General features: G+C 39.1%; 1 protein-coding gene across 6 annotated transcripts in view; it reads right to left on the bottom strand.

The window, feature by feature from the left end:
- Positions 1-23,004, bottom strand: part of dennd1a (DENN/MADD domain containing 1A) — a 443,149-nt gene that overhangs the window by 265,003 nt on the left and 155,142 nt on the right. For all 6 annotated transcript variants that reach the window (XM_067969687.1, XM_067969686.1, XM_067969691.1 and 3 more), the window contains exons 4-5: positions 21,529-21,578; positions 14,259-14,378 (exon numbers count right to left, since the gene is read on the bottom strand). In XM_067969687.1, coding sequence (XP_067825788.1) covers positions 14,259-14,378; positions 21,529-21,578 — 170 coding nt within the window. The remainder of the gene's footprint in view (positions 1-14,258; positions 14,379-21,528; positions 21,579-23,004) is intronic.

The following is a 23,004-nucleotide window of genomic DNA, read 5'->3' on the forward strand; positions in this document are numbered from 1 at the left end:
AAGATGAAAATCTACCCTATAGTGCTGATCATCTATACTTGTATATGTTTGCTATTCATGTTTGTACTGACAGTAACAGCTAGTCAATGACCAACTGTATATTTCTTGACTTTTTAAAAATATCACACTGTTGCTTCATGATTAGGGTCCATAAAGCTGATGGAAGTAATACAGTACATCCCTTTCTATTGATGTCTTTGGGGATTGCAGAATTACATGTGCAACTGGGAGAGGGCAAAGCTGCTATAAGGTGATGTTATATGTATATTGTATAATAGAAAGGAAAGTATTGCAAATCTTGTGATATTAGAGGTTGTGGTGCATCACAGGCGTTACATTAAGGGACTAATCAATTTTGTTTTTGGGCTTAAACTATACTCTTAGTTATTTAGCTAACAATATTAATAAGCCCCACACTAACTTAAACAGCTGCACAATTAAAACCTGTAGATCAATAAATTTGACCAGTCAAGGATCATCGTATGCAGCGTAGTACTTTAGCACTTCACAGCAAAAGTATGGTGGATTTTATTACATTGGCCCTATTTTCCAATTGCAATTTTCCAGTCTTTCAAAGTAAATTGTAAATATACCTCTTACCAAAACTTGCACATTAGCAGACTCATTTGAAGCAACAAAACTTCAATAATGAAGACAATTTCAAATTAAATTTCATTTAATATACTTAAATCTAAGTGCTTAATTTATATTAAATGCTAGGAAACTTATTTAATGCACACCACTGAAGACCTGAGGACTGGAAAATCAACGGATCCTGTCAGACTTCACAGTATCTTGGATACATTCCCTTGAATTAGGTGCTGTCTTATGCATATATTCAGATTTTAAAATCTCAAAAACTACCCACTGTTCTTATAAAATAGCTGATGATTAGCCACAGCAAATCCTTTTTTGGTTTTCTTAAAAGATTCCAACCCCAATGTTTTTAAAACTCAAAATCATTCCAGTGGCATGATGTGTGTTAAAAGATCAGGTAGTTTACTTACAAGACTTATCAAAACAATGCAATTCTAATTGCACTAACACTTAGGTGGTTTAACAACTTTTGTTGAAAACCCTGCTGTATTATACATGTGATGTTCTTTCTAATTCTGTCCTTCAATACAACAGGTCATTTCCAGAATTCAAAGTAGGCTTCATAAAGGTGATATTTACCTCAAAATTTACATTCTTCTGTCAATATCAAGATTTTTATTATCACAAATTACCAATTACTGAAATTATTTTCCAACTCATGAGAATTTTTAATGATTTAACTTAAACGTGTGCACTGAAGGGCCATACCATTGTGAAACAAAGGATAAACTCAATCACACTATTCTTCAAAATTCTTTCATTGAGTCAGTTCTAGGACTGAATGCTAACTTCAGTGCTGCAGTTGTGCTGTTCTTGCACATCATTAACGACATGCAAATATTCATGGTGCACTATGTCTTCACTCGAGCTTCAAAGACATTTCATATGGCAGATACTGAGCAATGACATTTTGCTAATACCCAATTATAATAAAATGCATAATTACTCCATCATACAGATTAGCAACTAGCATAAGTACAGTAATAATAACTAGAGAGGTGCAGACACCATTCAACAGTTTGATGATATACACTCTAAGTGACCAAAATAAACCCTTCAAGTCATTACACGAAGTGTGCTCCGAATGTAGTAATGTTAATGCATTTATTTTCAGATTGGTACGTTCTGTTTAGTTTGATACAGTTGAACCTCTTTAGTTGGCCATTAATTGATTCTACGGTTTTCATGTCACTAAGTTCTAGCTCCATACAAACTTTCCATCTCAAAAGCTTTTAATCAAGCCAAAATATAGCTTTGTAGAAGTCAAAAGATTTTTTCCTCCGATAAAGCCCTTAACATATCCAATTTTAGCAAAGTGGTTTCCTTTTCTTAAAAGTGTGGCCAGAAATCTCTAGCACTGCATCAGTTTAAATGTTGAGGGACACAACAATAGCTGAAGAGTTAATGTTGTGTGTCTATATGCAAACAGTGGCCTGGGTCCCTAAAGGTCCTTGTTTGTCCCCACGTTTCACTGATTTGCCAGTTGGCAATCTTAAGCCAGGAAACTGTCAATTTCAATTGAGCTTACGGCTACATACTCCCATTAAAGAAGTCTTGCTGGTTAAGGGGCAGCCTCTGTTTCCAAAGCATGGGAACGAGGGCTCTGCATTCCTTAGATTTGAGCTGGCAACTTACACTGACTAGAATTTTCAAGGAGCAATGAATGAGCTTAACAAAGGCGTTCTGTGGCCAGTTTCTGGCTGTCATCCATGTCAACAGTTTCTAGGGTCAGAGGTCACACTAACTACATTTATTCCCAGCAGACCCTGTTCCAAACACAGACTACAATAAGTACAAATTCAGAATTTTTCAGTAATCCCCTGAGATATCCCTGATCGTCCACATGTTTCTGCTCAATTAAAAAAAATTCTCACTTTGCACCCTCTGCACTCGGAGAAAGAGGCCCAGTGAAAAAGGAAACATAGGATAACACACAGACAATAACAAAAAGAGCATTCCAAATAAAAGGAGTGACATCAAGTGTAACATATTCTACTAACCAGATTAACACTTTCACTGGATACTGTATATCAAATATGTCACAGATGGAAGTACCTACTGTTCCTACACCTTTTACAATACAATCCTGTCCTACCATCATCCAAATTTTTTTTAAAGTCGACTCAATTTCTGACAGCAGTTACCTGTACTCATAAAAAGAACTGCTTAAGGGAATTCATTGGCTCTTATATACAGTAACAGAAAAAGTGAATTTCTTTATAAAATTTCCTCTCTATTATCAAAGCCAACCTTTGGTCCATTTTTCATTCAGTTGTTTACATATAACATTTCGCTTGGAGTATGTATGCCAACTATTGTGTATTTGTTAATTGAAAACCATCACAAGACACCAGATGCTTAAATCAAGCACTGGCAAGAGCACAGTGAATGTTGATAAATGCTATTTAAAGAGTCCCAAACTCCCAATCTGTTAATACAAATGATACTAAAATACACATACCACAGCTAACCAAAAAGCACACCCCTATAAACACTGACATCAGAATTTTTAGAATTCTAGAACTATGGGCAATGTAACATAAAAATTAAACATGATTACAAAAATATTTCAAATTTTGAAAATCTGTATTTCCTGATAGAAATGTGCCTTTCTTTACCAATTAAAAGGTAGTCTGATAATAGTAATAGCTTGCTTTAAAGTATTTTATTTGATTACAATGGGCACATTTGAAAAATATGCAATTTAAGAATTTCAATTGAGAAGATAAAAAGGGGAATAGCATTCTACCTTTAACGCTTACCACGATCTTCTTAAATCCAAATACATAAGTGTAAAGAATCTTACAACACCAGGTTATAGTCCAACAGTTTTATTTGAAAATCACAAGCTTTCGGAGATTATCTCCTTCGTCAGGTGAGTGAGTGGGATTCCTTGAACCTTTCGTTCAAGGAATCCCACTCACTTACCTGACGAAGGAAATAATCTCCAAAAGCTTGTGATTTTCAAATAAAACTGTTGGACGATAACCTGGTGTTGGAAGATTCTTTACATTTGTCAACCCCAGTCCATCACAGGCATCTCCACATCACAAATACATAAGAGCATCACACTAACATTGATCTTGTTTCAGAAACACAATGCGCAGTTGACGTAGCAGTGAAGTAGTCAGAGGAATAAACTACCCAGTCAGATTATTTCAATTTTTCCAACTTAAATGAGAAGGCCGGAACATGGAGTAATTTCAAAACTAAACATCTCATCATTAAATAAAGTGAAGTCTCGAGTAATTTTGGTTTTAACTTGATTGTTCCCTACCTTTCACTTTTGCAAACTCAGCCACAGTTCAGCTTGAAGTGAGAAGAAACATGAACTTGGCCATGAAAACACAACATTTTCTAGAGCATACTTTATCTAAACTTAGTTATTTCAACTTCAAAATACATTTCAGGGCAACAATTTTTTTTTAAAAACATAAGAGAGTGTCTCATTTAAAAGTAAATGGCTTCTATCCTGTGGCATTGCTCATGGGTAATCTGGGGTGTGGAGCAATGTTGTGATATTTAGCTGCTAAGAGAGAAACCTGTTTAACTTCACTTGCCCTCAGGCCATTTCTCAAACTAGTTCCCCACAGGGAATACCTAAGTAGAACCTGCCTGAGGTCAATTAGAGGTTACTTGTTGAAGCAAGTTTATGTAGATTGGCAGCTGCTTGTAAATCCCTGGCTTTTACCCTTGAGGAAACAGCTAGGTTATCAAGGTCAGAAAAACAGCTTTCCATCTTTTACATACATTCTTGCCTCTTCACAAGTGATAAATGTGCTAGACAGACACTTTTGTATACCATATGCAGGGGATACAGCACAGCAGGGTGGGGAGGAAATAGAGCACAGTGGGAGGAGAGAAAAGAGAGGGACAGAGAATAGGGAACAGTGTGGCCTGGAAATAAAGCATTACATTAAGAGGGCAGGCAACAGAGCAGAGCATGGGAAAGTCATAGAGCAGAGCTCAACAGGTGGGATCAGAAAGCACAGCACATAGAGGGGTGAGGAACAAAGCACAGCAAGGGTTGGGTGCCAGGGAGCAGATCATTGGTGGGGGACATGCCAAGGGGACTAGAGCACAGTGACAGGAATCTGATGAACAGACAGAAAGGGGACCGAGGATGTAGACCAAAGGAGTAAAGCACAGCGGCGGGGCAGGAAACAGCACTGGTCAGGAGGGGGCTGTATAGCAGGGTACAAGGAGGCTAAGAATAGAATACATCAGCTTTAAGGAAGGCAGTAAAGTACAGTGGAGCAGGGGAAAGGGGCCAGGAGTAACAAGGAATAGAGGACAGTGATTTGAGTGATGGGGAACATAGCATCGCAAGGGAAGGGGAGCAGAGCACAATGGGGAGAGGTGGTCAAGAAGAAGTATAAACACACACATACAAACACACAACATAAACAAGGACAATCTTACTTTTTCACACCAATTCAAATGAAGCCAAGATGATGACGACGAGTGTACTGTGGCCAAATTTGCTGATGATACAAAGGTAGGTAGAAAAGTAGGTTTTGAGGAGGGCACAAAGTGTCTGCAAAGGGATATTGATCGGTTAAGTAAGTGGGCAAAAATTTGGCAGATGGAATATAATGTGGGAAAATGTGAAGTCATCCACTTTGGTAGGAAGAATTTAAAACGCAAATTATAGAAATGGAGAAAGACTACAGAATGCGGCAGTACAGAGGGATTTGGGTGTCCTCGTACATGAAACACAAAAAGTTAGCATACAGGTGCAGCAGGTAATTGGGAAGGCAAATGGAATATTGGCCTTTATTTCAAGGGGAAGTATAAAAGCAGGGAAGTCTTGCTACAACTGTACAGGGTGCTGGTGAGACCACACCTAGAGTACTGCGTACAGTTTTGGTCCCCTTATTTAAGGAAGAATATACTTGCATTGGAGGCGGTTCAGAGAAGGTTCACTAGGTTGATTCCGGGTATGGAAGGGTTTTCTTATGAGGAAAGATTGAGCAGGTTGGGACTATACTCACTGGAGTTTAGAAGAATGAAAGGAGATCTTATTGAAGCATATAAGAGTCTGAGGGGGCTTGACAGGGTAAATACTGAGAGGATGTTTCCCCTCATAGGGGAATCTAGAACTCGGGGACATAGTCTCACAATAAGGGGTCACCCATTTAAGACGGAGATGAGGAGAAATTTCTTCTGAGGGTTGTGAACCATTGGAATTCTTTGCCCCAAAGAGCGGTGGAGGCTGAGTCATTGAATATATTCAAGGCTGAGTTAGACAAATTTTTGATCAGCAAGGGAGTCAAAGGATATGGGGAACAGGCTGGAAAACGGAGTTAAGGCCAGAATCAGATCAGCCATGATCTCATTGAATGGAGGAGCAGGCTCAAAGGGCCAAATGGCCTACTCCTGCTCCCATCTCTTCTGTTCTTATAACTTATGCAGCAGATTGCATGAGTTTTTAGAGTGGGTACCAATTACTCTACATCACATAATTACTTCAAATAAATATCACATGATCAGCTATCTGTATCCTGCCTTAATTATTATTTAGAAATCATTTAAAATTGTTTCTGAAAAGGGTTTCCCATTACACTACCCAATTCCAATTAAATATTCAAACCATAAGATCACAGAAGTCAAGCAGCTAAATGGTACGTGACTGGTGTACCGCAGAGTGCTGGTACATAGGCTCGCAACCATGATTTTCACAAACTGAGTTCTTGATCTCAACTGGGCTAGCAGGGGGCAATGCCAAGGACACTGGTGGGGAAGTGAAATAAATCAGGGATGGTCAACCTCTTGGTTGGAATAGTGTTTGGTGTGGGAGGGAACAACCAAAAGGTACAAAATCAAAAAAAAAATTAAATACTGGATTCACCAATTCATGAAATAACAGAGAATGCTGTTTGTCATTACCATGTAAGATGGATACTGCCTTTTAACATTGTTGTTAAAGAGTCTAACTTCTGAAGCAACCCACTGAGAGCCACATAGTTTTTAAGACTTACAATAATCGAATTAATATGCAAAGTGTGGAATAGTAAAATAAAATAAGCTCCCAGCATCAATAATGACAGCATGGCATAGCTGACAGTTAAAACAAGAAAGTTCTCCTGTGTAAAAGTACATAGGGTAGCAGACTAGAACAGAATATAATAATTAAAAGGCTGAGTCACCACAATATTCTTTAATCAAAAGGAGCAGAAATTAGTAAACAAGCACTTAAAGAATTAATAAAATGGACGTCATAGAAGGAGCAGTAGAGTTTCTGCTGCTTTTGTATCCCAGATGATGTAAACTGATGACAATACCATGGCGCGTGACTATCCAATCATTATTTTGTGGCCTTTTCAAAGGAAAACATTTTGAAGGCTCTTGGAATATTATTTGAATTTAGTTTTTTTTATATGTAACTTGGACACGGCAGTAATAAAAATAATGCATTATTAAATTTCAAACTTGTGTTCCAAATGTATAAACGCAATTGTGCACATTATAGCACTGGACTCTGGACAGATTGCAATTAATTAAAATTACACGGTGGAACTGATAATACAATTTCATTCTGTGCTGCAGTGAATGGCCTAGCAATAGGATTTACGATCACCCTGAACTATAAATAGATCCTCCAACACTCCTCTGCATCAGTCTGCAAAATAAAGCCTCAAATCACAAGCTTGTCAAATCACCAGCATAGTATCATTACTCATCAAATCTCCCGATTCAATTGCAGATGCCGAGCTTCCATCGCTGTCCACCACAATAACCACCAAGCAAAAAAAAACACAAGCAATGAAAAACAAATCACTAGGTTTCTTGTCACATAGAAAACAAACACTTAGATTGAGATAATGGTTTCAATAAAACATCACATGACCTTTGCCCTCTTGGTTTATATCACCTTATCCCTTCAGTGTGGTACTGCCATGTCATTAACTACAGATTACTAACTTGTGTCTTGTTTATTTACCGACCTATCATTTTCAATTTTTAAAAATGTGACCAAAACCTACTGAAAATGACTTGGCATTGTAAATCAATTATATATTCTAGCTGACCTCCCGTGGTTCTGTTCATATGTAGTCTGGGATCCAGAGTGCATTTGTGATGGTTAGCGTGGCCCCTGACCAAGCTGCGGACAGGAGCACAGTAAAAAAAAATCTAGCAGTGAAACACCGAGGGGAACCAGGGAGCAGGGAAGAGAACTTTAAAATTAAATCCTGTGAGCCAAGTAGCAGCTCACATGGTCAACTGCACCAGGGAAATTACAAACTGTGGTGGCAGCTGTTCTGAGATCTGATTTCCAATCAGAAGACTACATCTAGCAAACAGAGTGGTGCAGTGGGTCAAACACCAGTTTTTCTTCACTAGGACCTGAATTCGAATTCAGCCCAGAATAATGATAGTTTCCTCTGTCAGCTGGTTGTAAGGGTCCTATGTGAAATGAGTTTGGGCAATCTTAATCCAGTCTGTAATGGGGTTAGGCCCACACATCCCAATTTGGCAATATGTGAGACTAACACTGCTGCCAGTCATACCTAGCACAAAGGAAGATGGTAGTGGTTGTTGGAGGTCAATCATCTCAGCCCCAGGACATTGCTGCAGTGTCCTAGGCCCAACCATCTTCAGCTGCTTCATCAATGACCTTCCCTCCATCATAAGGTGAGAAATGGGGATGTTCGCTGATGACTGCACAGTGTTCAGTTCCATTCGTAACCCCTCAAATAATGAAGCAGTCCGAGCCCGCATGCAGCAAGACCTGGACAACATCCAGGCTTGGGCTCATAAGTGGCAAGTAACATTTGCGCCAGATAAGTGCCAGGCAATGACCATCTCCAACAAGAGAGAGTCTAACCACCTCCCCTTGACATTCAACGGCATTACCATCGCTGAATTCCCCCACCATCAACATCCTGGGGGTCACCATTGACCAGAAACTTAACTGGACCAGCCATATAAATACTGTGGCTACAACAGCAGGTCAGAGGCTGGGTATTCTGCGGCGAGTGACTCATCTCCTGACTCCCCAAAGCCTTTCCACCATCTACAAGGCACAAGTCAGGAGTGTGATGGAATACTCTCCACTTGCCAGGATGAGTGCAGCTCCAACAACACTCAAGAAGCTCGACACCATCCAAGATAAAGCAGCTCGCTTGATTGGCACCCCATCCACCACCCTAAACATTCACTCCCTTCACCACCGGCGCACTGTGGCTGCAGTGTGTACCATCCACAGGATGCACTGCAGCAACTCACTAAGGCTTCTTCGACAGCACCTCTCAAACCCGCGACCTCTACCACCTAGAAGGACAAGAGCAGCAGGCACATGGGAACAACACCACCTGCACGTTCCCCTCGAAGTCACACACCATCCCGACTTGGAAATATATCGCCGTTCCTTCATTGTCGCTGGGTCAAAATCCTGGAACTCCCTTCCTAACAGCACTGTGGGAGAACCGTCACCACACGGACTGCAGCGGTTCAAGAAGGCGGCTCACCACCACCTTCTCGAGGGCAATTAGGGATGGGCAATAAATGCTGGCCTTGCCAGCAACGCCCACATCCCGTGAACGAATTTTAAAAAAAGCCAAGCAAGGGTGACGAACAACATGACATACATTTTTCAGTGTGCACTTTTGAAGTGTGGTATTATGAACATGCGCTAGATTTTTTTTTTTTTATTCGTTCACGGGATGTGGGCGTCGCTGGCAAGGCCGGCATTTATTGCCCATCCCTAATTGCCCTCGAGAAGGTGGTGGTGAGCCGCCTTCTTGAACCGCTGCAGTCCGTGTGGTGACGGTTCTCCCACAATGCTGTTAGGAAGGGAGTTCCAGGATTTTGACCCAGCGACAATGAAGGAACGGCGATATATTTCCAAGTCGGGATGGTGTGTGACTTGGAGGGGAACGTGCAGGTGGTGTTGTTCCCATGCGCCTGCTGCCCTTGTCCTTCTAGGTGGTAGAGGTTGCGGGTTTGGGAGGTGCTGTCGAAGAAGCCTTGGCGAGTTGCTGCAGTGCATCCTGTGGATGGTGCACACTGCAGCCACAGTGCGCCGGTGGTGAAGGGAGTGAATGTTTAGGGTGGTGGATGGGGTGCCAATCAAGCGGGCTGCTTTATCTTGGATGGTGTCGAGCTTCTTGAGTGTTGTTGGAGCTGCACTCATCCAGGCAAGTGGAGAGTATTCCATCACACTCCTGACTTGTGCCTTGTAGATAGTGGAAAGGCTTTGGGGAGTCAGGAGGTGAGTCACTCGCCGCAGAATACCCAGCCTCTGACCTGCTCTTGTAGCCACAGTATTTATATGGCTGGTCCAGTTAAGTTTCTGGTCAATGGTGACCCCCAGGATGTTGATGGTGGGGGATTCGGCGATGGTAATGCCGTTGAATGTCAAGGGGAGGTGGTTAGACTCTCTCTTGTTGGAGATGGTCATTGCCTGGCACTTATCTGGCACGAATGTTACTTGCCACTTATGAGCCCAAGCCTGGATGTTGTCCAGGTCTTGCTGCATGCAGGCTCGGACTGCTTCATTATCTGAGGGGTTGCGAATGGAACTGAACACTGTGCAGTCATCAGCGAACATCCCCATTTCTGATACAAGAGTTTTAATATTCCAAGTAAATTTTATTTAGATAGCTATATATTTACGTAGGTCAGAAATCAAGATGGTGCCTGAAAGCAGTTTGAAAAAAATAAATTGAGCGATACGAGATACATATATTTATTTTATGGTAGCTGATGTTACCAGATAAAAACTTGAGCAAATTAATTGGTTGGTTTTACATAGTTCCTCATTTCCCATTGGTAGCTTTTTAAGACAATTTGAGCAAAATAGCATGGTTAAGTTAACAGATAGTGGTCACATGAGTCAATCAGAAAAGCCTGACAATTTATTAATGCTACAAACACAGAGTATAATGTACACATTTAATGTGCAACACAAACAACTTTTAATTATATAGATAGGTATACATACCATGATAAAAAGCTGATTTTGGTAAGTTAGCTGAATGGCCCCATGTATCACAGGTGTCATTTAAACTGAACAAGTGCAGTGTGATGCACTTGGAATTAGGAGTACACATTAAAGGTTAAATATGAAAAACAGACCTCGGCTAAGAGTCAATTGCTCATTACAAGTGTTGTGCACAGTGTGAGGTGGCTATAAGGGAAACAAACAGGATTTTAGGTTGTATTGTTAGGACCATCAAGTACAAAACAAAGAGGACTATGCTTATGCAATATAGGGCTCTTATACAATCACACTTTTGAGTATTGTGTTCCGTTTTGGTCCCTGTACATCGTGAAGAAGATTGAGACTCTGGAAAAGGTGCAAAGCATGTTGACCAAGATGGTATCAAAGTCTTAGAGCTCTTAGTTATAAGGATAGGGTCCAAGAGTTAATATTTTTCACTTTGAAGAAACGCAAGTTTAGAGGAGACATGATTGAGAATTTTAAAATAATGAAGGGATTTGATACAGTCTGCTTAAAAATTGATAGGGAGGGTCTGACTAGAAGTCATACTCATAAATCTGGTTGATATTTTTGTTAAAAAAATATTCACTGTGGCAAAAGCAAAGTACTGCAGATGCTGGAAATCTGAAATAAAAACAGAAAATGCTGGATATACTCAGCAAATCAGGCAGCATCTGTGGAGAAAGAAACAGAGTTAACATTTCAGGTCGATGACCTTTCATCAGAACTGGAAGAAGTTGAAAATTAAACAGTTGTTGAGCAAGTACTGAGGCAGGGAAAGGGGGAAGAGGGAGGGGAGAAAAGAACAAAAGGGAAGGTCTCTGAAAGGGTGGAGGGCAGGAGTGGTTAAATGGCAAAAGGGATGATGGTGCAAGGCAAGGAGGGTGGTAATGGGACAAGTAAAAAAAAATAGGTCCAGAGGAGCTGGAAATGGCAACATCAGAACCATTATCAGCACCTGCTGTCCAAAAAAAATGGGAGCAGTGGTCATGATCTGAAGTTACTGAAATCAACGTGGAGTCCAGAAGGTTGCAAAGTGCCTAATCGAAAGATACGGTGCTGTTCCTCGAGCTTCCGTTGAGCTTCATTGGAACAGTGTAAGAGGCCGAGGACAGAGAGGTCAGAGTGGGAGTGGAACAGGGAATTAAAACGGCAAGCAACCGGCAGGTCAGGGTCACGCTCACGCTTACGTTTGCGGACTGAGTGGAGATGTTCAGCAAAGCGATCACTCAATCTGCGTTTGGTCTCCACAATGTAGAGGGGACCGCATTGTGAGCAGCATACAGTATACTAAATTGAAAGAAGTACAAGTAAATCACTGTTTCACCTGGAAGGAGTGTTTGGGACACTGGACGGTGTGAAGGGAAAATGTAAAAGGGCAGGTGTTGCATCTCCTGCGCTCGCACGGGAAGGTGCCATGGGGAGGAGAGCGGGCGTTGGGGGTGATGGAAGAGTGGACCAGGGTGTTCCAGAGGGAGCAGTCCCTTCGGAATGCTGAATGGGGAGGGGAGGGGAAGATGTGTTTGGTGGTGTCATCGCGCTGGAGGTGGCGGCGGAAATGGCAGAGGATGATACGTTGAATGTGGAGGCTGGTGGGGTGGAAGGTAAAGTCAAGGGGGACCCTATCATGGTTCTGGGAGGGAAGTGGGGAGGGCAGAAGCGCGGGAAATGGGATGGACACAGTCGAGGGCCCTGTCAACTACAGTGAAGGGGAATCCTCAGTTGAGGAAAAAGGAAGACATGTCGGAAGCACTGGTGTGGAAGGTGGCATCGTCAGAACAGATGCGACAGAGATGGAGAAACTTGGAGAAGGGAATAGAGTCCTTACAGGAAGTGGAGTGGAATGAAGTGTAATCAAGGCAGCTGTGGGAGTCGGTGGGCTTATTGTAGATATTGGTTGACAGCCTATCCCCAGAAATGGAGATAGAGAAGTCGAAGAAGGGAAGGAAAGAGTTGGAGATGGACCATGTGAAGGCGCGGGAAAGGTGGAAATTGAAAGCAAAGTTGATGAAATTTTCCAGTTCGGGGCGAGAGCAGGAAACCGTACCAATACAGTCATCAATGTACCAGAAAAAGAGGTGAGGGAGGCGGCCTGAGTAGGACTGGAACAAAGAATGTTCTACATATCCCACAAAAAGGCAGGCATAGCTAGGACCCATACAGGTTCCCATAGCAACATCATTTATTTGGAGGAAATGAGTGGATCAAAAGAGAAGTTGTTCAACATAAGAACAAGTTCAGCCAGGCGGAAGAGGATGGTGGTGGATAGGGACTGGTTAGGCCTCCGTTCAAGGAAGAAGCGGAGGGCCCGCAGGCCGTCCTGGTGGGGAAAGGAGGTGTAGAGGGACTGGACATCCATGATGAAAAGGAGTCGGTTCGGGCCGGGAACTGGGAACTGTTGAAATGGTGGACGGCATCTAAAGAGTCGCGGGTGTTGGTCGGAAGAGACTGGACAAGGGGAGAAAAAAAAGTCGAGATAGGAAGAAATAAGTTCCTTGGGGCAAGAAGAGGCTGAAACGATGTGTCTACCAGTGGATCTTGGGAAGGAGATAGAAGTGGAGTTGATAGTGGCAGTTTTATTCTATTTTCATTTTGTTGATTTTTTGCTTGTACCAAGTGTCATGTCAGATGATGGCTAGGTCTCTCCATGTAGCGATACTCAATAACCACTGAAGGATTGGTGATTGTGATATAATTATTACAAGTTCATAATGTGATAATCTGTAACTAACCAAAACACAGTATTACTATTATCAAACATTAGCCAAGATGTTCATTTACCTTTTCATCCAGATAGCAAAAATGTCACATTTTATGCAACTAATTTTGAAAATGACAATTTTTTGCCACAAAACACTGAAACAAATGTATTCTTATTACAAAGCTGCAATTTTTAAGTTGCAATGTTGAGTAGCTGTAGAATTTAGGAAACTAATCTGAGCTACTGCTAGATCTTAAAAACATTCAGAATCTCTTTCTGATAATCAGTTTCATAAAACAAATCAACCAGAAGTATTTGACACTCAGTTTTATTAGGATACCAGTATTGCGAATTCCAACAGTTTAATTCTTTCACTGGCAGTCTAAGTCTGCAAATGTCTTCAGTACCAGACTAAGTTTTAGGTGTTGTGAATAGAACTTTAAAGCCTGCTTCTTATTTGTGTATCAAATTAAAAGCGTTAGAACTCTGCTGAAATATTTACTTACTTACATCTGTTTCATGTCCATTTTATTCAAAGAACAAAATGTCGCAATAAAAGATAACACTGTAAACCGGAATATAGGTCTATGCTGTACAAAATGCATATTGCTCCAACCTAAATATAGATCTGAGTCTGTGGAGGGGTTAAATCAACAAAATAGGGCATAATTACACAAACCAGAATAGAAGACAACTCCTTTTAAGTTTTTATTATAGGTAAATAGGTTCAGCAAAGAGTAGTGCAGGATTAAACAATACCAAGAAGAAGCCTGTGTTATTTATTTTAAAAAGGTCCATTGCCCAATATAAATTTGAAATCACTATACACGAAACAGCCTCATAATCACAGAGGGTCCTTGTCCCCAAAACAATGCACTTAGGGCTGACCCCTTAGTACAATGACCTGTTGGGAAAGGATACGAGAATCGTGCCTGTCAGCTAAAATGTGATGTTTGTCACAAACCAGAGGCTAATGTTGTTTTCCGTGGTTGTATATACCCTTTGCTGTCTCACCTTAGGATACAGAAGCAAGTTTTGGCCCCAGAAGATAAGCGACAGAATCCAAACCTCTGCTTGCTGTCAATGTCAGTGAGCACAAATGTAAAGTTCTGGCCAACTTGGCTGACTGTAAGGCTGAAAAAGAGAACAAAGCAGAAGTGTATTTTCAACTGACCATAACATAAAGACGTCTAATCAAATCATGTCACTGAACCAGCATTGCTGAACTCCACTCAGAAATTTTCCGGAAATAAACTTTTAAATGTAATGCTATAGAAAATTTACAAATGTTTCATTATCAACATAATTATATTCATTATACAGTGAAGTTGGTGTACATACTGCAACTCCATAAGAAAACTATTCTTTTATGAACTTGTTTCCACAAAATTATGTCCTTGTAACCTGCACATTGCTACATCAGAATATGCAAGTTCTTTTGCATTAATTGCACCCCTTTGACATAAGGAGCCCACTGCAATGTTGTATCTTTGATATTGGGCACCCATTATTCTGAATTACCTTGGTTTCCTCAGCTGTACAACCAACTCTCCACAACAAAAAGAAACCTAGAAACCTAAACCAGGTTATAGACATAAGTTGTCACCATCCAAAATAACCGATGAATTTCAGATATTTATGGGGTTCCTCATCAATTATAGACTTACTTATGCATGTATACCGTACTTGTCCATATTCTAGCCAACAGGTTGATCAAATGGCAATTCACAGTGAGGTCACCTATGTCTCATCCTCTTTCCCTCTCTTTACAAATATTTTTAACATTAAAACCAACTTCCTTGGCTTTTTTTTTCCTTTACATTTCTCCATTGCACTCTCTGATTAATTATCTTTTTTCTTCATTGGTTCTGCTTTCTGCCTGTAGCTTATCTCTGCTCTTGATGTTCTCTAGTTTTATCTCTAATTTCAGCTCTGTGCTTCTCCCATCTTTTAGTTCTTTTTCCTTATTACATCCAAACTTTGCCTGTCAGCTTCCAAAGCTATCGACCTTGGGTTAGGCTGTCAACACAGATGGCACATACATGCAGCTGCTAGTATGGTGCCACAACTATGCTGCAAACAAATTTTAAAATTAGTCTTCAACTCTATTGGAAATGACAGAGAGCTGCCAAAGCCAAAACCAACAATTTTGTCTTTCTTTACCTATACATAGAAAAACTTTTCAAGCCGATTCTTTGCTTAATACTAAGGTTTTTTAAAACAATTACTACACAAGAATATATGGACAACACTTGGAAGACAGTTGTTGCAGGCCTAAAGCAATTTTGAGCTAGTCATACATCTCACCATGAGGAGCATCCTAAATTCACTTTCAGATGCAAGTTATATGGGCCACAACTTAATTCTAATCTGGCTTCCAAATTTTTCCAATTAGTTCATTTCACCAAAGCAGATTCTCAGATAATCAGAAAGGCAGAGTAATTGGAATCAACTGTCCAAATTGTATTTGAAGCGCTAACAGCTCAACGCTGGGCTGTGCATTATTCTATATTAAAAGGCATTCAAAATTACGGTGGACATTGAAAATGTTCAAATAAACATCCAAAATGTTGAAAAGAACAGAAGTACATTTTGAACAGTTTCTTCCAGATTAGTCAGCATAAGGTAGGCTACTCTGCAGAGTTAACTCTAAAACCAAATGTTTTCACTGTCACAGCACAATAACCGTTTGCACTAGATTGTGTCAATTTACCCCAATAAAAGTTAAAAAAAAGAGAATATGAAATTAAAGGCATTTCAACCAAAGAGTAAAGTAGCAGACTATATTGAAAATTGGTTAAAATAGTGAACAAAAGTGATATAAAATTGGAAGTGTGACCATTGGCATAGTAGGGATGATTCCAATGCACCATTGGCATGTCACCCCTTTCTTCGTTAACCTACAATGCCTTCAATTTAAAAATCTCATCCTTCTGTTTCAATACCTTCATGGCCTCATCCCTGCCTATCTCGTCCAGCCCTACAGACGTTCCCCCCCACCCCTGCAAAATTTCCATTCCTCTAACTCTTGCCTTTTATGTACCTCCCTCCCTTTGCCCTACCATTCAGCTACCTCTCTACCTACCTCTCTTCCTTCAAGATCATCCTTAAAACCCACCTCTTTGACCAAGCTTTTATGCACCCCTACTAATATCTTCTCCTTTGGCCCTGCATTCATTTTTTTCTTTACATGTTATTGATGCACCTTGGGACATACTTTCTACATTAATGTCGCATCAATGCAAGTTGTTGTAGTGTTTTGGTGACAGTTTTGGAGGGGGGGTGGAGTGAGGGAAGATAAGGGAAAGAGGCAATTATTACAAAAAACATACGATCTATTCCAAGTAATTTACTGAAATGGCACATACAGTACATTAAAGAGCTTTCTATTTTGTAAGAACTTCAAAGTCTAGTTTGGTTTTTTTTGCTGAAGAACAAATTCAAATAATGACCAAGACCAAAGATGTAATGAATCAATGCTGAAAAATGTAATGGAAATATTGAAAGGATTTGTGGAGCTGTGCTTTCATCACTCCTGTGATAATAAGAACAGTGACAGTGCCAACATCTAGCCACAGAAAAGTACTGTCAGAATTTAATATTGGTCAGTGTTTGCATTACCTGTGGAAAGATATAATGCCGTTGGCAAAGAATAATGGGAAATGCGGACATTCATTTCAAGCATAGTTAGATAAAATGAAAAGTTGTACATGTAAGAATATAGACTTCCTTTTTCTTGTATTGAGACCATCAGTTCAGGTAGATCCTTTCCAGACATTTTTCAAAAGATGTATTTTAACAGTAGTTACCCCTTCTCCCAAAATTGAAGAAAAGTGCCTACAAATACCATATACAAACCTAACAAAGACAGATTATTTAACGTGGGGTGAACATTAATGGCCAAAAACAATAGTAACCAGTCCAATTATTTTAGTAGCTTCAATATTAATATGTTGGAATTTATTATATAGCACTCGCCGCTAGGTTAATGGTACTATTTGTGCCGTGGTATAAGAGGGACTCCCAGCAAATACTGGCCACTCAAAGTGCAAATTGGGGGAAGCTGACAGAGCTCTTTTAAATCTGTAGGAGGTATAATGATAGTACAAAAGGCCACCTTTTAAAAGTAAATAAAAGATGGTCAATTATGCCAGCTGCAGCAAAGTAAAATCCATGAAAAATCACTTGCTTACATCAACACTTTGAAAGACCAAGCTGGCACCAACAGCATTTACTGCATTTTTGGTGCCAGCACAATGAAAATCTTGGCACACCACCAGGATCAAAAGTGCAATATAGAAACAACAGTAATTAAGAGACCAGAGTTCCCAGTCTCAACTGACCTTCATGCTTAGGGTTTCACTTAAAACAACTCATCTTGGGAAGGGAAGGATTCTTTCCTGTACTATGCAAGTACACCTCTTGGAAAATCAGCCAAGCGGTAATAGCACTGTACACACTCCAAGGATAGTGCAGATGTAATGGGAAGAAATACTACATTTTAGGCAGTTTTAATAATTATTATAATCAACTTTTCCCACTTGTTTGGGATTTGTGAATTATCTATTCTGCTCTCAATATGTTCTGGGATTACACCACTATGCTTTGACAGGTTCCTGGGTTTGAATCCACTCCAGACTAATTGGAAAAGCAATCCTCTCTTTGGCTAAAGGTCCCATGTGAAATGAATTTTGCCCGTCAGAATCCAGTTCTAAGCAGGCACAAGTTCAGTGAACAAAGTTCAAGGAGATGGAATGGGAATGCTTCAATGGTGTAGTAACAGATCATCCAGAGGTTTGGTTAAAATGCATTGTTAAAGCAAAGAGGGAATTTACACTACATCTAACCTTGAGGGAAAATAGCCAATTTAATATTTTTCTGAGTCTCCTAGTAACTGAAATATAGTGGAGAAGTCCATGGCAGAGAGTAGCAAGTCACCATTTCTTTGCAAAGGCTTCAGAAGCTTAAATCAAAGACTTCGTTTTGAGTTCAAATTAGCACTGGAGTGAAGAAATTGAATAGTGACATTAAATTCTGCAAATGTAACCACAAAACAAGACCATCAGTTCATTAATGGATAACTTCTGTAATTGCTCAGCCTCCAAAGAGTACTGATTGAAGATGGTGTGTTAAAGATTGAGTACATAGGCTTTACAGAATATTTCATAGTGATTTTCATGTGTAGATCAAACAAGCTAGGCAGCATACATCCAATAATTTAATTGACTTTAAACCATTATACATTGATAAACTATACACCAATTAAAAAAGAAAAAGTTATATATTTTGCACCTAGCATGAAGTCGCACATTTATCTTTAGATATGTTCTATTACTGTATTAGTTTCTCTGCAAAGAGTTTCAAATTCTGGATCAAACATGGATACACCCTACGTTTTTAAACATTTATAATTTTAGTTAAGAACAAATTTGCATTTTTGCAGCATCTTTCACGATCTCAGGATGTCTCAAAGTGCTACACAGCCAATTAAGTACATTTGATATGTAGTCACTGTTGCAATGTATGGAAATGTAACAGCCAATTTGCACACAGCAAAGTCCCACAAACAGCAATGAGATAAATGACCAGATAATCTGTTTTAATGATGTTGGTTGAGGGATAAACGTTGGCCAGGACACCAGGAGAACTTCCGTGCTCATCTTCAAATAGTGCCATGCGATCTTTTATGAACACGTAAAAGGGCAGACAGAGGCTTTGGTTTAACATCTCATCCGAAAGGCTGTATCTCTGCCAGTCCAGCACTCCTTCAGTGCTGCGTTGAAGGGTCAGCCTAAATTATGTGCTCACGTCTCTTATGTACTCATAAAAACACTTGTTACATTGGATGAAAAATATTCCACTGAGTGACATGACAACACTATTGTGTAAATTGTAAATTCAGTATCACTGGTGTCTTACTTTTCATATACTTGCTACCAAATTTTCAGTATTTGTTTAAGGGGTGCATTTTGTAAAATGCCCTCCTATAAAAATACAATGAATCTATCTTTTAGCAAATTTTAACCATTTAGGTTAGAACCATTTTTTTTTACAAATCAGTAAGTAGAGAAACTCTGTCACATATTATGGTACTGACTGCCTGGTCAAATGGCTAGAATGTCCTCAGTTAGACAGCAAATTTAGTATCTCTTCCAATTAGAATTGTGCCTAATTACATATGGATACAATAAACAGCCTCAGTAATACAGTCTTATCTGAAATATGAGGTAACTAATACACGTAACTCAGAACAAGAAATATGTGCAGGTAGGACCTAGTAAGGGAACAAACTCCATTCTGCTGTTGACTGGAACCAAGTTGGTAAGGAATAAGATCAGAAGTAAATGGACTCTTAACTGCATTGACAAAATTGTTCTAGCAAAAATATTTTCCCACTGGTCTAATGCCATTTCCCATAACTGAAACACCGACAAAAATCATCCTAACTCTCAAAGGTGCTATATAAACACAAAACAGTACCACTACCAGGTACAATACATTCTTGAATTGATCAGCTTGCATTTATGCAGCACTCCTCACAAGCAGGAAAACAGTTCAGAGAAAACTCTGCAAGCGAAAACTCAAAGTGAAAGCAATTGCAGTTTTATAATCCTTCTACCACTGATAGGTCCAGAGAAACGACTGTCTCTCTGAGCCAGATGGTTCTGCCAGGTCTCATTTCATATACTGGTTATTTCCACAGTGTTACAGTAATAAAGTTACTCAAATTTCAGATGTAAGTTTATTGTTGTAATATTAATATGACAGAAATAAAATAAAATTCTATACATTTTAATTCTGTTTGCCTGGTCATCCCTATTTCCCCAATTCTCTTCTTTCCTATACACTTTTTTTAAAAAAATAACCTGTGCTATCTTTTCTATCCCTTTTTTCTCTAAAAATATAACTTTAAACCCTCCCTTTTTCTTCTAGGCTTCCACTCTCCATTTTGTTTAAACAAACGAGTTTTCATGGGAATGAAAACCGATTTTACAGCCAGCCAGTTTTCCAACCAACTGAAAGCCCAAAACTTTGTAGACTGACAAACCTGGACAACTTTTGATGTGTCAAAATAGCAAACATTTCAGCTGACAAGTAAACTTGTCCAAAGTACTAAGAAGGATAAAGGCTTTTTCTACAATCTTTTCCCCTCCCCCGAGACCGGCATCATTCTGCAACCAAGAATGTCACCGCAGACCTGATGTACAAGACTACTGCAAATGCTGCTCCGCAACTGTTTGTAGCAAGGTGCATGAATGTCACAGTCAGCCAGTCATTTGGTCACCAATTTTCCTCCCCATGGCAAAGTATCAAGACTCCCCTAAACATACCCAGCTAAGAATAGGAACATATTATGTCGTCCATCATGGGCCACATTTTAAATTAGCACAATAATTTATACAAGAAAACATATTGGCTATGATCTACTGTGATTAATAAAAAATTACACTATCAAAAATATAATTTTGCCTTTTCTAATAACATGGAAATCAAACTTTTTAATACTTCCAAAGATATTTTCACTATACTCAATGTAGAGCATGCACAACCCAACCTCAGTTTCCTCAATAATAAATGCATGATGACTAACAATAAATCATTTCCTTACAAAGAAAAACATTCTATAGCAAAGCATTTCTCAAAATATCTACAGAGGGCGCTATTAAGTAAGTAAATACATAGTCTGTATTTAGTTCTTAAAAAACACATTGCCAATCAAATTATTAAAGAAGTGTTTTAAGTATTCATTTTATTACATAAATTTTAAAAAGTGCTAAATTATAATTAAAGTTACCCTGTGTAAAAGGATGGACAAAATTACAAATATAACTATACCAATAATACCAAGGCTTCAAAACAAAATATTTCCAGAAAATTTTAAATGAGTCTTTCTCGTTAACTTACAATTAACACTGCCAAAGTCTGGTGAATATTACTGAAGTGCACGAGACCAGGATGGTTTGTATAACGTACGCAAACCACCCATGACTGTGCTCTACTGAAGTGAAGATCTAATTTACAGCTTCTCTCAGGCGCTTTACTTTCAACTTCAAGAAAATAGCAGAATTATGATGACACTGAACAGAATTATGATTCAGAGCACCTGCGGTAAATTACAATACCTGCTTAACAGGCAAATAAAAACAGTTTCCTCATTTTTATGTGCAAGGGGGGTGCTTTAAATGAGATTTTAAAGGCACAAAATACAACCACGTTTCTTTGTTATTTTCCAGAGCAATTTTATGGCATCTTTATCTCGTAAACTTTGCAATGATAACAGTACCTGTCCACATAGAAAGGGAAACAAAACTTGGTCAATGTCTGCAGAACTTCCTGTGGAGAGAAAACAGAGAATTTATGCATCTTATGGGGCCAATAAATCTAATATTAACTACACCATACAATTACACCTTCCTCTCCTCTCCCCCCCACCCCACTCGTTCCATGACAAAATGGGAGACAGATGAAGAAGTAGGGCACTTATCAATTATAGGAAAGAAGCAGTGAGCAGTCAATCACTTATAATAATAAACAATATCAAACTTCATTAAATATGGAAAAAATGATCAAGATTCACACATGAACAGGCTGCAGGGGCTACCTCAAGCAACCTCCCAGGGGATTGGAGGTTGGGATGCTGAGTGTTAACACCCCTCCTGGGACTCTCTTCAGCCTGACCATATGGATCATACTAAATAACACCAAACCACATGGGCTTATCTTGGCCCAGACTGCCACTGCTGCCAGAGCTTTGGCTGTTACCTAGAAACAGGGGCTGATGGGATTAGAAAACCAATGGTAGAGTATGACAAAAGAGAAGACCACAAAAAGCAGCATCTCTTTTCTCCAGTCTGTCCTTTTTTTTTTAAGCAATACAAAATGGTAGGCACTTGAAATACCTAACTATTTTTCATCACAAACAATGGTTTAAAAGAAAAAGTATTTTTGAATTTTAAATTGCATGTTACCTAACAGCTGCAAAATTAGATTAAAAGTTTAATACATATATCGCTTTTTTTTAAAGTCGAGGTCAAGTTTCAAATGCCTACCGCTGGGACAATGCAATCAATAAATATGCTGTGGAGCACAATACCTGTATAAGCAGTGAGGGGGCAGAAAGGACAGCGATACTTTGAAAAAAACATCTGTTCAGATAAGGGATCCTATGCTGCAATAACTGGAACATATACTAAAAACCCAATTTTAGATCAAATTAAACCTCAAATAAAAGAGATTGCCAATCTCTGTGCTTTTTCCACTTATATAAAAAATGTACATTAGAATATAGTAAATTCAATATATTTGTTAACATTTAAATCAACATTTTAGAAAATTATAAATTAAGGTTACTTTAAATCTTTTTCTTAATAGCTGTAATGTTTTCATCCCTTATTTGCCATGTTAAATACATTTCCTACTATACTTTAGCACTTGGTAGTACATCAGAAATCAAATAAAACTGCTTTAAAATACATTTAACTATCTACCAGTTTCATAATAAAAAAACTTTTAAAAAGGGTTTGATCTTTACAAAAATCTATTTACCTTCAGGTGGGGCAAAATATTTTTAAAAATAATATCCTCATTATAGCAAGATGACATTTGTGCATTTGCAGCTTACAGACCAGGTAGTTTACACTACACAAACAATTTTCATAAAATGGTTTGTAATGTTAATTACATCTTCACTTTATATTCATACATTTTACATGTGGATGAGAAATAGCTAATTAAATTTTCCTGTGGTCCCAGTGAACCA

Source organism: Heptranchias perlo, chromosome 31 (genome assembly GCF_035084215.1).
Source record: "Heptranchias perlo isolate sHepPer1 chromosome 31, sHepPer1.hap1, whole genome shotgun sequence".
Classification (NCBI taxonomy): domain Eukaryota; kingdom Metazoa; phylum Chordata; class Chondrichthyes; order Hexanchiformes; family Hexanchidae; genus Heptranchias; species Heptranchias perlo.